This window comes from Haliaeetus leucocephalus, unplaced genomic scaffold (genome assembly GCF_000737465.1).
Source record: "Haliaeetus leucocephalus isolate CR32 unplaced genomic scaffold, Haliaeetus_leucocephalus-4.0 Scaffold140, whole genome shotgun sequence".
NCBI lineage: Eukaryota > Metazoa > Chordata > Aves > Accipitriformes > Accipitridae > Haliaeetus > Haliaeetus leucocephalus.
Window position 1 is genome coordinate 9,389,422 of NW_010972576.1, and position 15,114 is coordinate 9,404,535.

General features: G+C 37.6%; 1 protein-coding gene across 2 annotated transcripts in view; it reads left to right on the forward strand.

Annotated features, from left to right (window-relative positions):
* GRID2 (glutamate receptor, ionotropic, delta 2) overlaps positions 1-15,114 on the forward strand; it is a 734,176-nt gene that overhangs the window by 431,820 nt on the left and 287,242 nt on the right. For both annotated transcript variants that reach the window (XM_010586162.1, XM_010586163.1), the window contains one exon: positions 13,106-13,311. In XM_010586162.1, the coding sequence (XP_010584464.1) occupies positions 13,106-13,311 (206 nt within the window). The remainder of the gene's footprint in view (positions 1-13,105; positions 13,312-15,114) is intronic.

The following is a 15,114-nucleotide window of genomic DNA, read 5'->3' on the forward strand; positions in this document are numbered from 1 at the left end:
CCCCCCAGTGTTGCCATCTTTTTGTAAGTTAGAAAACATGAAAATGCTGTTAGACTGACTGGTTCAAGCAACCAGGAGAATTCCAATACTTTCCTTTCTGAGAAATTATTTTGTATAGTGATTTGATTTAATGATTTATAACAAAATACTTTAGCTGTATTACTCAAATTATTTCCAGTAATAATTTCACTCTGTGAAAGAAAATGTGCCTTTCGTATTTAAAATAAGTTTTCGTACAGTAAAATTGAGCCATATCCAAAGTAAATACTGTGCTAAACCAGATCCCTTGCACGTTTAAAAGAGGCTGCAACCATTTATGTGTCAATTTATCAATATCATAGTTTTTTAATCCGATGAATTCAATTGGTTTTGATTTTTATCTAGCAGTCTATCATAGATTCATTTTCATTATCAGAGAGTTAGAGAATTGTTTATAATTGGAAATGTGTCCTTCTGCAGGGCCAAGAGTTAATTCCCCAATGTTATCCTTTTTTGAATGTAAGTAGATGAGTATATTCAGTTTTAACATTTTAACACTACTTATATCTAAATGCTAGAAGATTCAAGTCTACTTAAAGGTTCTTTATCAACAGTTAAAGTCTTGGAAGGAAGCAATTCTTTCATTAAGTCATAACCAGCTAGGTGTTAAAGAAGTGATGTAGGAAATGCATTTCTGAAATAATTGACATCTAAGTTTTTAACTGATGGGTTTTTTCCAAGTAAAATTGTAGGTAGGCTGACTATTCTAACACAAAACAAAAGATACATTGATAACAATCAAAAAAAGTATTTTGCCACTGTTGACTTAGTTAAGCTGAGCAACTAGTGAAAGATTTTAGTACAGCCATAGTCTGTTGTCAGTGGTAGAGCCTTGCCAGTAACAAATACGAGGCTAACACACAGTAACAGTTGATGAGTGAGGAGGTGAGAAAAGAGAACATTTTTAACTTGAGTAGACTTAGGTGATGTTTGTTTGTATTTCATTTACTACGATTGTAACTTTACTGTATAAACTCAGATGAACTTGTAAAAATCAGAATGAGTTGTCTTTTCCCCCATCCTTGCTCTCTGCTGGGGATGATCTAGATCAAACTCCCAGTGAAAATAGTGCAGTCAGGCTCCTTGTATTCAGTGTGTTTTGTTCCTTGAGGTAAAACAAGATAAAGGCCTGCCCAGGACATGAAATCTGATGTTTCAGAAAATTTCATATGAGGATATTAAAAGTGTTCAAGGACAATTCTGTGCTTCTTCAAATGCCATTAAGGACAGTCTTCCTGAAGAGTTAAAGAGTAGGTGGCATGAAATGCAGCAAAATTATGCAGTAGATTGATGCCTTTCTCAACCTGCTATTAAAATTACTATCCACACAGTATGTACAGGCCAACTTTACTTCATTTAAGCAGCCAAATCGGCTCCTACTCTTTTCATTCTTGACTGCTCAGCTCAAACCATAGGATCACTGTGCTGCAGAGGGTAGCTGTGTATCTCCTTCTTACAAGCAGGTGTAGAGACTGGGCAGTTCCTCCACTAAGTCTCTGAACTCTTCCTTAGGACCATCAGCACCCTTCTCAGTGAAGGCATTTTCAGACTGGACGCTATAAAGGTATAACTTATACCTTTGGAAACTGCAAAGTTTAGATTTGTAAAAAGAGACACTGACAGCTGTAAACGTTTTGAGCAAGCTTTGCCAAGTTATTGCATCTTTACTTTATGGTTTCAAGTTCAAAGCAAACAAAATGCGGCAAATCCTGCCTCGCTCACAGACTGGCATCTGACAATGGCCAGTCCCCAAATAGTAATGTGAAAAAGACCCTTACACATTGAATCGCAGAGGAAAACAAATTACATAGTCATTTGAGATCTGAATGTGTGAGCCCAGGCTATATAAGCAGAGTAACTGATCTAGAATCGCAGCATATTGTTGGTTTTTATGTCTGTGGTGTACCAACCAGGGGCAAGCTTGTGCAATTCATGTCTTACTTTTCAGGCAGTTTACAGTTCACTGTATTTTCCAGGAATATGTAGATACTTTTCTGTAGTAGTAAATTCTTTATGAAGAAACCAGTCAATAATTGCAAGACCATAATTGTGAATTTTGTGCAATTTACAGTGTAGGTATCTCTGCATTTCTAAGATGAAAGAGAGAAAGTCTAGCTGTTTGAAAACATTTATTTTTAATGTTTTGTTGGTGCCGAAGCAGATAGAAAGATTCTGCACTTTATCTAGAAAGGTTGGGGGAATAAGATTGTTTCTGGAGAATGAATTTTGTCTTATTTCCTATTCTCTTTTATAGTGGTGGCAGTAATATTTTAAAACCCCTTCTGTATTTTATATTAAAAAAAAAAAAGAAACCCCACTTCTCTCTCCAAATTTCTGGCCTAACCTTGTGTTTTTTCAACCCAGCATGCCTTTGATATGCAACCATCACTGTTGATTTATGTGATATTTACTCATTCCAGGACTAAGATAACTTTGCTTACAGTTTTTTGACCTTCCTACTAATACTGTTTGTATTTGGCGATAGATATTTGCCATTCCCTTAGGTGGTAATTTAATTTTAACTTTTGTAAAGAAAAGAAACAAAATAAGCATTAAGGCTATGAAGGGGATTTGCTCTGTGATAATAAAGGAGGTGTTCCCATAGCAAATGGAGGTTGAAGAAGTAATTGAAGACTTTGCTGAAAGAGAAGGGAGGAGGTTAGCAGCAGGAAAGAGTTTAGAGGGCATCTGTCTTGCAGAAATTTCCTCATGGATTTCCCTTCTTGTTCCTCAGCATACGCAGATGTTTCGGATTATTTGTGCATGATGGATGAAGGCAGTGGTGTGAGGTACATGGTCACATCACTAAAAAGATGTCTCAAGCTCAATCTGAGGGAGGATTTTGGAGAAAGACACAAAATAAAATACAGTCTCAAGGAGGAGAGCAGTAACATCTGTATTACTGAGGATTCTAGCCTAAGAGGTCTGTGAAACTGTGAAGATAAAAGAGAGCATTCTCCCTATCCCTTCCCTAGGAAGGTGGTGGTTTTCAAATAAATTGAGTGTCATGCTATAGGATTGGAGTACTGTTCTTTAAAGATCCTGAAAAAGGAGGAGTATATCTGGAACTCAAAAGGCTTAGCTGCTTGCAGAAAGGCTGCCTCCTGTGTTGTAAAAGGGGTGATATTCTGAGATTATGCCCATCTGTACCTATGGGCCCTGGATTCCTAGCATCTCCTTTAAAAACCATGTAGAGTAAGTAATTCCACTGACACTTTCCTGCACACACATTTTCCAGAAATAAATATATGATGACCACTGACAAAGATGTGCTTGAAAACATAACATTTTCAAATCATTTAAAGTTTTAATGCAAGTTTAATAAAGATTCATAAAAGAATCATGCTCTCTTTAATCGATTGCAAATGCTTATAATTACCCTGAGGCTGTTTTCAGCTGCCTGATGACTATAATATTCTCAAGTCTGTCTCCAGACGGGCTTAAAACTGTTTATTACTCATCTGGCTCTTTGCCAACTTCCTGTACTCATTTACTTCACTGTGCCTCAATAAACATATAATTAATTCAAGCTTATTATTGAACTTTTTTCTTTTCCACTAGTATTTATTATGTCATCCAGATAAGGAAAGGAACATGTATTTTTCATCTGTGTAACTTTAATATGTCTCTTAATTATATTGCAAGTTAGCAGCTGTTTGTGAGAACTTTCATAACAACTTGCTTTTGCTGATTGACATTACCACTGGAAATTGAACATATATTTTGGTTGAGCCTAAAATTATTAAACTTCTGAGACAACTGAACTATTCTATAAAATTTCTGTAGTGGAACAATGGCCATGTTTCTGCTTTGTAACCACGTAATAGTTGGGGAAATGCATTCCAGGAGCTATAAGTGAATATGTAGAAAGATAAGAGAGGGTTTGTCATTTGCTCATGTTGCTGTATTTAAGGATGGAATGGATAAAGTATTCGAAAGTTTGGCCTGACAGCCATATGTGTTATGTCAGTAAGGAAGGAAGACCAAATTTTTTATTATATTTAGAATTTCGGTGCTGAGGTCAAAATAAAACTGTAGGTGTTTTCCTAATACCTGTGTAATGGGTAATTGCTGTAAATGAGGTGCTATCTTGACGTTTTGCAGAGGTATGAGATTTCTTTCGTATATGCACAGTCTGCAAGTGTTCAGAAGAAAAGTGACTTATTATAAGAATATTTGAATACTTGAACCTTGTACTGATCTCCACTACTGTTTGCTAAGTATTTTTCAACTCTCAACACATTGTTTTAATATCTTCTCAGAAGTATTAAAATTGATTTTGTAAACTGGTATTTTGACAGCTAAATAAATGAACAGTTATCAAATGAGGAAACTATTGAAGAAAGTACTTTGCATGTTGAATGGAAGAAATTACACCACCATTGGAAAAATGACATAGGCATAACATCGCAAATGTCAGGTAGTATCATAAATTGAAAAGAAAATTTCTCTCTGAGAGTTTTAACCAGTCAAGAAAAAGAGGAAGCAGAGAGACTGGAAAAACCCAGAAAATATTTATTGCAGTATTTCTAAGTCTTAGTTTATCAGCATTGCTTTCATAACTTATGTTCTTCACAGCGCCAGTCCACTCATAAAATATTCCTGTTTCTACAGTGTAAAGTTTTAATCAACTGAAGAGATTATTGAGTAGCAGATTGATGCACAGTCAGAGAACAATTTGTCTTAAGTAAGATTATAACACACATAGTCACACTTGGTTTATTACCAGGAAGTCTGCAAGGACAGTCTCTTTGCTATTCCTCACCACCTCCTTGGAAGGGGATGCATGGTTCCTCATGCTTATGAAACCCAACAGGGAGCGGTAGTGATGTACAGGGAGAGTTCGTGTATCATACCGACAGAAGTATAGATTACTTGCTATTAAATAGAGGCATATATCTAGGCAGAGATATAGAGCCCTGTTGTACAGTTGTACAGGATTTAAGTGTAATTTTTCAAGTTTGGCATGATTTTTAACAGGAGAATAAATGCTGAAGATATACAGCACCAGGCTCTAAGCCATTATCATCTTTGGGGGCAGTAGGCAGGGAAATTTTTTTTTTTTTTGCAAGAGGTTGTTTTACTCAAGGGCAACTCGTAGAAGCCTTTTGGAAATCTCTAATGCAAACTGTAGTAAAAAAGAAACTGAATGAAGAGGTAGAGAGCATGTCATACAGTCAAAAGTACATGATTATAGGATATATTGCCTTGTCAGCCTCCATGAGTGAGAGGTGATCACAGTCTGACTCCCTTTCTTTTTTTGAGAAGCTAAGGTAGCAGCTGATACTCTTAAGGATTAGTTCTAGCTTCAATTTTATTTATCTTTTTTATCCTTTGCTTTTTTTCCTCTTTCTTTCCAGTTAAAAATACTGAGAAACTTAAAGGAAAAATCTTGTGTCAATCACTAGTAAGGTTGGAAACTTAAGTGTTGCAGGATTTGAAAACTGCAAAAGTTAATATCTCTCCCCCAACATTGATTCAGCTACTTGAGACTATCTATGTTGATTTTTCTTATTTAATGGATAATCTTTAATAATTGATACATGGTGTGAAACAAAAAGTAGCTAATGTAAATGACATTTGGATGATCCTTTAGAATAAGTATTACGTAGACATTGCAGTGGTGCAACAGTAGTTCACAGCAAACAACAAAATTGAAGTTACTTGCTTTTATTACAGTTCAAAATGGAAACATCTTTTAATAAAAGTATATAAGTGTATTTTTCTTCCTTTTTCTCAACTGAATGATATTAAGAAATCTGAGAAAATTTGTTGTCTTTTTTGGGGATGTGAGAAATTTCAGAAAATTGCAAGCAAGGGAGGAAAAAACAGTCATTCTTACCATTTACAAATTTTAATTTTCCCCCAAGAAATATCATCCCCACTTGTTAGGTTCCAGAAATTTTGATAATATAAATGAGATTACATAGGTAATTAAACATTTGAGTTTGAATTTACTTGTAATGTGTTTGAATTACTGCTCTATTATCTGAAGCTAGATCACCCAGCTGAAATAGTTCAGATAACTGCTCCTTTGCAGTTCCCAAATGCTAATATGAAAGAGTTATGTGGATTTTTTTTTTATTTGTTTGTTTTACTTTGGAGGTTCACTGAATTTCATATAAACTGACTAATGAGAGGGAATCCCACTGCTGTGAAAGTAGGGTGAAGGACTGTTATCGAATCATCATGCTAAATTGTTGTTTTCCTCAGTCTAGATCTTAACCATGTTAAATATCAACACGTGCGCAGGAACGCAAACACTTTGCTGAAGGCTTTAAGCAGAGCAGTAGCACCATCAGAGTCCAGCTGGAGCTGCACATCTCCCTTGTGTACAGTGCATTTCCATAATTAATAGTTGCTGTCATGTTAGCCATCATTGTGTAAGGAAGAATCACTGTGCTAGGCTTATAAAGCTTTCTTGATAAGAATTTGAACAGTGTCATTTGTTATACAATGGCTTTTCTCATCAACTGTACAAATAAAGTGGTCTTTTGTGTAAATCAGCCAGTGAATATTTATGACAGGTGCATTCACCTTTACTGTCACAGCTGAATCAGTTGGTATTTATCATCTGGATACTGTGAGAAAAATGTTCTCAGATCTAAAATGGTATCAGGCGCAGGATGAGCTAATGACTGTAAGCCAGGTTTGAGATAGCCAAAGGGCTGAGTTGAGTGCCTTGTAATTTAGGTGGAATACAATGATAGAGGTGGATGGATGAATTTATTACCATTGGTGAATAGCGCCATCTTTCTCTTCTGGTCATAGTGTGATTTGAAAATTTTTTAGAAACTTTGCATCTACTTCTAACTTGTAGATTTCTCATTTTTAATAAGTGTATAAGAGGTACGTAGCATGCAAGATGTTTAATATTTGCTGTTTGCTTTGTACAGCCTAAAAATCTTCACTGCATATGCATACTGGTTTTTCTATATGAGATTCCTGAACCCCAGCATATTTTGTTCTAGGATATCCTGATCATTAGACTTTCTCCAAGATGGATTAGGGGACTTGCTCCCTCTGAAATTATTTCCCTGCATAGAAACAAAGATGGTAAAGGAAAGTTACATAGGACCAGAGAGATCAAAGTAGTGAGAGGAACACCTGATCCAGTGATAAAAAATCCTTTATGGAAAGACCACATATTATTTTTTTATCTCAAGATCAGGTCATGGAAGTCAGGAATCTTCTTGTTACAGGTTTATCACATATACAGTGTAGAGACATCAGTGAAAAGAGAGCAAAGACACAATTTATCCTGTAATCTGGTGGTGTGGAAAGCTGCAGGTTTTAAATGCTCCTCAACTCCTGAAAATACTGGCTCCTTTTCCCTATCACCTGGCTGTGCATGTTTTCTGCCATGCAGCTGCTGAGCTTTCCATTAAATGGTGCTATTGTTTGTGTTAGGTGAGGTCTGAGTGTTCCTGCTGGGTTGGTCGTTTAAGGAGATTTAGGTACAGAACCTGTAGTCTGTGAAGAATGCTTAGCTCTGCTCTGAGCATGCTCTGCAACAGCATTTAAGATACTTGTTTCTTGTGGTTTCCCCAGTATCAAAAAGATTGTTCGATGAAAAGATGGTGTCAGTTTAGGTGCTTGCACTCGATTTGACTTGCGCTTAATTTCCTAAATTCTTTCTTAGGTCAGGTCCACAATAACTGACACAGTAATGACAAGTCTGTGGTAAAGCTGGCATCTGAATTCAGGTCTCAGATTGAGTGGTGTTATGCTGAGTACCTGCATTTGAATATATCAGGTCTTCAGAGTTTGGGAGGCCATGGGTCTTGCGCTCACCCACGCAGGATGACCTGCATATGCACCTCAGCTGTGGTTGCAGCCAGCCTGGTGTGTCCAGTGTTAGACCTGTGCACCAGTGGTGCAGAGCATAAGAACTTCCTATAGACTTATGCCTTGTGGTGGCATGGTTATGTATGGGTAGTCAGGGAAGGTAATTTCTAACAGCATCCTTGATAAATTTTGCTTGCCTTGCTCTTTGTTTATTAGACTTTCCAAGTCAACTTCACAATCTCTTAAATCAGCCACAATGTTGGTTAAAAAGAGAATGTTTGGTAGTGTCTCTTTTACATTTCCACCTCGGTTTAACCCTACAGCTGATGCTGAGTATCTGGCTGCAAAATGGTACTATTTTCTTGTGCACGCATGTGTAGAGTGGAAGTGATGGCTGTACAGTGAAAAAACAGAAAACTTAATACTAACTAATAGTGACACTGAGTTGAGAGAGGAGATAGCAACTTTGGCTCTAGCATTGGTCTGTTTCTATGTGGTAACTTTGGCTTTCATCAGTAAGGAGGATAATTAATACTGGTGATAATGGACAGCTCTTCTGCATTTCTGAAAATGACTGTGACTCATGTGATTTAAATAGAAAATGGAAAAGTGTCTTCTGGCTAGGCAACAGGTTGGCTAGCAAATTCAGGGTGAGAAACACCTGTGTTCCAGACACGAACAGTCCTGTGTCTCCGCAGCAGAGCCATCTGTGCCACAGGTTGCTTGCCAGATTTTTCTGCAGAAGGAGTTTATCTATTAGAAAGATGATTCCACAGTGCAGTGTGGATATGTGCCACTTTAGGACAATCCATGCAGGAAAGATAATGCTGCCCATTCAGTGGCAGCATCTGTTCTTTGGCATACACTTTGAATGTGATCATTGCTAGTGACTTGCTGCTGAAATATTGGAAGCACCATCATGATTTAAATAGCATTTAAATAGCAGGATGTTTTTATGTACTCTCTGCTGTTTCATAGCAGCAGGTGAGCTTCACCAATCCCTCCATTCTTCTACTGGGTAAGCTGAGGTATAAGCAAAGTCTGCATTTCCTGCCCACAGCTTTGTGTTGTATCAATGCCAAAGGCATAGGTAGTAAAGAGGTTTTATGAATCTTGGTTTGGTATCTTTTTCATTAGAATGGTGCTGTTTTCCTAAAAGCACATCACACAGATACCATACTGTTGGCATGGTCACCTAATAAATGTAGAAGTGTAGAATAATACTGGACCTCTGTCCCTTTTGCCCTTCATTTGGTGAAGATTCAATGTAATTGTTTCAGTATTTATATTTGCAGATATTTGTGGCAGACAAAGCCATTTGATCCCATAATCTGGCTTCTGGGACAACACAGATTATATAGAATATCAGCTAATAACTCTAGTGTGTTTATAACTTCAAGTCAAATGAAATTATGTTCTTGTTTTGAAAGGACAAATAAAGCTTTGTTTGGTGGTTCATGCTTTACCCTGTTCTGGCGTCAGAGAAGAATATATGGATTTATGCTATAGAATTTAAGTTTTTAAAAAGGCTTTCACAGCCTAAGTAACTCTTTCCCCTGATGTTTTGATAGTGTATCTAGAACGCATCTATGTGTGTTCCTTATACTTCAATAATTTTGACTCCAACTGGTCAGTTTTATCCAGTTTTTATTCCATTTGTCTGGATGTTAAGTAACTCTGAGGGGGTGAGCCTCAGAAACTTTAGAATGAAAGGGTTACAGTGGAAAGAAGTTATTTTATCATCTGCATAAAACTAGGCATATTTGTAGCAGTTTGAATAATCTTGTTGCTCCTTAAATTGGTATTTAAAGTGCCAAAAAAATTTCTAACATCTCTGATTAGATTGAATTTAATTTTCCTGATTTAGATATTAAATAGAAGCTGTAATTAGTATGTGATTCTCTTATAGAATTTATTTTTAGGGTAAGCATGTATTTTATCCGTGTTTAAACTATTCTTCAAGTGTTTAGTAATACTGGTGTTTCGGCAGTGTCTGAAGAATGGGGCTGCAGTGCCGAATGCCTAAAATAGCCTAAATGCCTAAAATACCACTTCTTTCCAGTTTGTGGTACTTTAGAGTTCTAGTCAAGAGACCAAACTTGCTGATTGTGACAGTCTGACTTCCAAGACTAACCCTGTTGAATTATTTCTGTGGACTGTTTGATTATAAACTATTACATGGCTATTTCTCTATAATTCGATATATCTTGGTAATCTAGTGCTGGAGGAGGATAGCTCTCTGTAATACTCTCTAGTTAGTACAACTCTGCTGGGGAGACAGGCAGAGCATTTTCTCTACGGTGGAGACTGAACTTTGTTTTCTTTATGCTACTGTTTGTGGCCAAAAATAAGCAGATCAAGATGTGAATGTCTAAGGCTCAGATCTTCTTGATAGGGCTGCTGGACTTTTGTGGAATCCAAAACTTCTCAGATATCTTGTTTTGCCATAACCTGAAGTCAAATGCCAAAATCACCTGTGTTTGTCGGAATCTTTAAACTTTGGAGTATGTTGGGCCCCCCCAAATCCTCAAACGTATAGCTCAGTAAAAAAAGTATTCACTAGGCTTCAAAAAGAGGAAAGCTTAAATTTAGTTTTGGTACAGTTTTTCTAGCAAGTCAGCATGAAGATTTCTAGCTCAGGTATTTCCAGCTTTTCCCTGAAGGCCCATCAGATCTGGACGCTGGAGTGTTCCTGCTGGGCTCCCTTTGGGTTGTGTACTGTTCATCTGCCGTGGTTACTAGCTGCACCTTAGTTGTACTGATCTTATACTTTCATTGTCATAGTTCCCATGTTAAATCCACATGTGACTTCTCCATAATCTTCTCAAGGGTGTATCACACAGGTTTCTCTGTCATGTTGCTGATGCTTTGCTGAGGGGGTGGGTTGTCACATAATTCTCTCTGTGCAGCCTGGACCTCTGGCCACGTATGCCTCATGTTTGCAGGACTGACCACAGCTGAGTGCTGGTAGCACTGCTCTCTTGACGGCTAGTGGAGGGTGCCAGGGTCTAGGCACTTTTAGGGGAAAATTTTAGGAGACTTCCTCACAATATTTTTCTCAAAAGAAGTGATTTTCATTATTTCCTCTGGTCTTAAAATGAACTTCAGTTCTTCTAAAAGCTGTTACCTGTCAGTGTACCTCATGAGAATGTAGCTACTGCAATCCTGATAAAGTAAACAACAGATACATGCTCCACTATTCTCTGTGGTTGTATTGGGGTTACCCTGAGCTGTTATCGCAATGTGCCAGCATGGTGTCACTTGTATCACCTGCAAAATAGACCACCCTAAGGGCCAGCCAAGAGCCCTTTCCTGGTCGAGTTTATGGCTGTTCATGTAACATCTTGTCTATGGCTTAGAGTCTGTTGTGCTCAGGCATCCCTCCAGTCTGCTTTCAGTCTGATTTTTCAGCCTTTTGCTGACCTCTTGTATCACATGCAAACTGCATCTAAGGTGCTTCCAGTAGTATGCAACTTTGAGATTTTTCATCCCATATTTACTCATCCCATGTTAGGATTAAATAGATCCTCCCCCCACCCCACCCCCATATAAGAAAGGCAGGGAGTAGGGGAAGAGGATAGGTGAGGATGAAAGATCTCAGCGTAGCCAAGCAGTTGTGAAAATCTAATTGGAAGCTTTCTCAAAAATAAGATGTTTCATGAAGACAGACACATGATCAGCCTGTGGCCTCAGGTCTTGCCATTCCCCTGGAAAATGAGCGATTAACACAAGGGACTGATAGAGCACCAGGGATGTATAAGGGAAGCAGAGCAGGAACTCCAGTCCCCCAGGGATGGGATTGAACACCATGCACCTAGGAGAGACCAGATTTGGTATTCTAATAGGAGAAATGGTTTTTTTGATGCATTTTAACCACAAATGCCTTCCTAAACCTGAGGAACCTTTATTTTCAAAGAAATGTTTCTTCAGAAATTCCTTTATATGTTAGGTTACTGGTTTCCTTTTTTTTTTTAATCCACCCCCCGTACCTAGTGCTTGTGTTAGACAGTGTCTGTTTTGTTGGCTCTAAGGCTGCATCTTGTTCCTCTAAATGAGATCAGATGGGCGTGCGGGAGGCAGGCATGCCAGCAGGAAAGGGAGGATTTCCTGCTGAGTGTCTTCTGGGAAAGCAGGTCTGAGTGACTGTTAGGGAGAGGAGTCACATCAGGGAACTGGTGACTTAGCTCCAGAAAAAAAGATTGAGAAACTGCTGTGGTCAGTAGGGGTCAGAAAGTGAGGACTCACTGAGACTGGAGGGATTTTCCTGAGGTCCAGGAGACTATGCGCTAACTTACGAAGTCATTGAGCAATTCTAAGCTTAAAGTTTGGGGTTTCAGGTAAAGCCATTCAAAAGAGCAGCAAAAAAAAAACCAAACAAGCTTTCTACTTGCTTTTGTGGAATTCTCTACTGGAAAAGGCCTTTCAAAGGCTTGGACCAGCTTGAGGTAGCATCATAATGTGAGAGTACCCAGCCATTTCAGTTTGGGAGACATTAAAGGTATTACAAGCTAGATGGTGAACACAGCATTTCACTAACAGCATTTTCTTCCTTTCCAAGTAATTTTTAAAGAAGGTTTTACTCAGAGTGAGCCAGAAAGCTCTACTAGAACAGTTTGCTAGGGAAGAACTTGTTAAATTCAGCCAGCAGTAGTGGTATCAGATGAGAGCAGGGAGTACCATTGCAACTGTATGTCTGGCTTTTGCTTTGTTTTTGAAGGAAATAAATAGCTGTGCAATTTAGAACAACATTAAGACTTTTTGATGAGTGAACAGGCCAAGCTTCACTTAAATACATTAAGCTACATAGCATTGCAGTGGATAACATAATTTTGAGTCCCACAAAAGAAAAAGTGCTTCCTACCTTTCCTCCCCTCAGTTGCCCTTCGACAACCCTCACTTCAAGGAAGCACTGTGTGTTACAGTCATCATAGCTTCACTGCTCTTTATGGATTTTAGCGTGAAATTGTTTTAAGAAAAATAAGGAATGAGTGTGATGATTGAATGACCAAATTAGGAAAGTTGCTAGAAATATTTGTAAGTTTGTTTTCTAGTGATTCTTTTGGACAGTAGCTGATGTGTGGCCATTCTTTCTCCTGTTTTAGTACTTTAAGAAATGCCATGAGCATAGCTCAGGAAGAGCTCCAATGAATATTAAGTGAAAGCCCATACGGGTCTACCTGACACTGAACAAAACGCTTCTGTGAGATGAATTGAACAGTTATTTGTGTCTTTTTTCCACTTACCAATTAACATCTTGTTTGGCTTTTGATTTTCCTAGATATCCGTGGAATACAAGAGTTTTTGGACAAAGTATCTCAACAGGGAATGGATGTAGCATTGCAGAAAGTAGAAAACAACATCAATAAAATGATTACAGGGCTCTTTGCCACTATGCGAATAGAAGAACTGAACCGCTACCGGGATACTCTGAGACGAGCTATTCTTATAATGAACCCCTCTACAGCCAAATCATTCATAACAGAGGTATGTGTTTATCACTGGTAACTTCTTGTTTTGTTGACCAAGACTGCAGCTGTTTGTCAAAAGATTCAGTTTATTTGACTTCATAAAAACAATCAAACAAACAAGGAAAAAAAAAAAACCCAACTAAAAATTTAAACGTTCTCTTTTCAAAGGTCATCATGCAAGGGTGGTTTTTTTTGTCCTCATGAATGTGCATACAGGACAGTATAACTACATTCTGCATGAGCAAAAAACATTTAGGAAATATGCAGAATTACCTTCAAACTCCTGTTTGAAGCTCATGGTTATTGTATTGCTATTTCCTTGCTCATTGTGTCCCTCACTAAAAAATCTTTACAACTGACAGTTTTATTATTACTTAGTTATATATAATATCTATTTGTGGATAAAATGTGTTTACCTGATTGGCATTTCATTTTTTATATAAAATAATGTTCAATAATGATCTGTTATGTACCACTGAGTATAGTAGTAAAGTAATAGAATTTATGAAGGATTGGATCTGAATGAAGAATTTAAGATGATAGGCTGAAGTTATGCTTATGTATTTAAACAAAAGCTACAAGCAATATGGAGAGAATTTTCAAAAACCTCTTCACAATTTAGAGACAGAACACTTGCATATCGCATTCGACTATGACTTGTGTAATTTTTTTAGATGAGTGGCATTGTTCTTTTTACACAGCACTGTGCTGTTTCAAATGTGTTTTTTTACATGCATGTATACTCTTCATTTTCAGCCAATGGTTAAAAATGTATTTGTTTTTTGTTCCATAGAAAAACACTTTCTCTCTGCTATAATTTCTCTTTGGGATCTTTTTGTACCTTGTACTACTTTTCTTTTATGCTTTCCTATTGCCTAGGTCTTCAGAAATTGAGGCTTAAAAACTAACTCTGCATATGTAATCTCAAGTGAATGCCTTTTAGGAACATTAGTTAGAAGAAGGATTTTTTGTTTCTTTTTGATTTTTTTTTTCCCTCTTGTTTTTTGGCTAGGCATTCTGCTGTCCTCATTACACACTGAAGCTTGCTAATTCTGAGTAATGAGGGTTTGCTGCTCTATCCAAATGTCTGCAGTGCCTTATTAAGATGTAAACAATTTGTGGGCATGTTTTATATTGTTCTGCATTGTTTCATCACCCAAGTCACAAATGTTTTATTTTGGGGTAAGATATTTCAACCCGTGACATTTCAACCTGAAAGCAGCAGGGTTCAGGGCTCTAACTGCAATAACTCAGCAAAACAAAACTTCTGTATTGTTCCTAAAGAGAAACACTCTTTTTAAAAAAAAAAATGCACTTTCTTTATCATTTATTTTTACACACTTGAGCACAGTAACAAAGTTATCGTCATCTTTTGAAGTTGCCATGTATGTGTTGCCAAGAAAGTAAACAGTTTATTTTGGAGTTCCCCCTTTGGCATTGGCCACTCAAAAACCCCCCAAAACCCAAACCAACAAAAACCCAACTAAACCAAACTCACAATGCCTGTCCCTTCCAAAAAAAAATCCAAAACCAAACAGAAAAAAAACCACCCACCCCCAAAAATCCCAATGTTTCTCCTTTCCTGGAGACTGTAAGACTACCAAGAAAGGTCATTATCTTCTCCTGTGAGTGGGTTTCAAAGAGAGTCTCACATCAGGCACTACATTACAGGTTTTGCCAGCATAACAGCGTTTATTGGAGTATGATGTGTGACTGGTAAAACTGACAGCAGGAGCCTTTCAATAGGAAGAGTTACTCAAATAGAAGTATGATTACTCTCGTACTTTATTTCTCTTGGTGGCGGGGAATGAACTACACA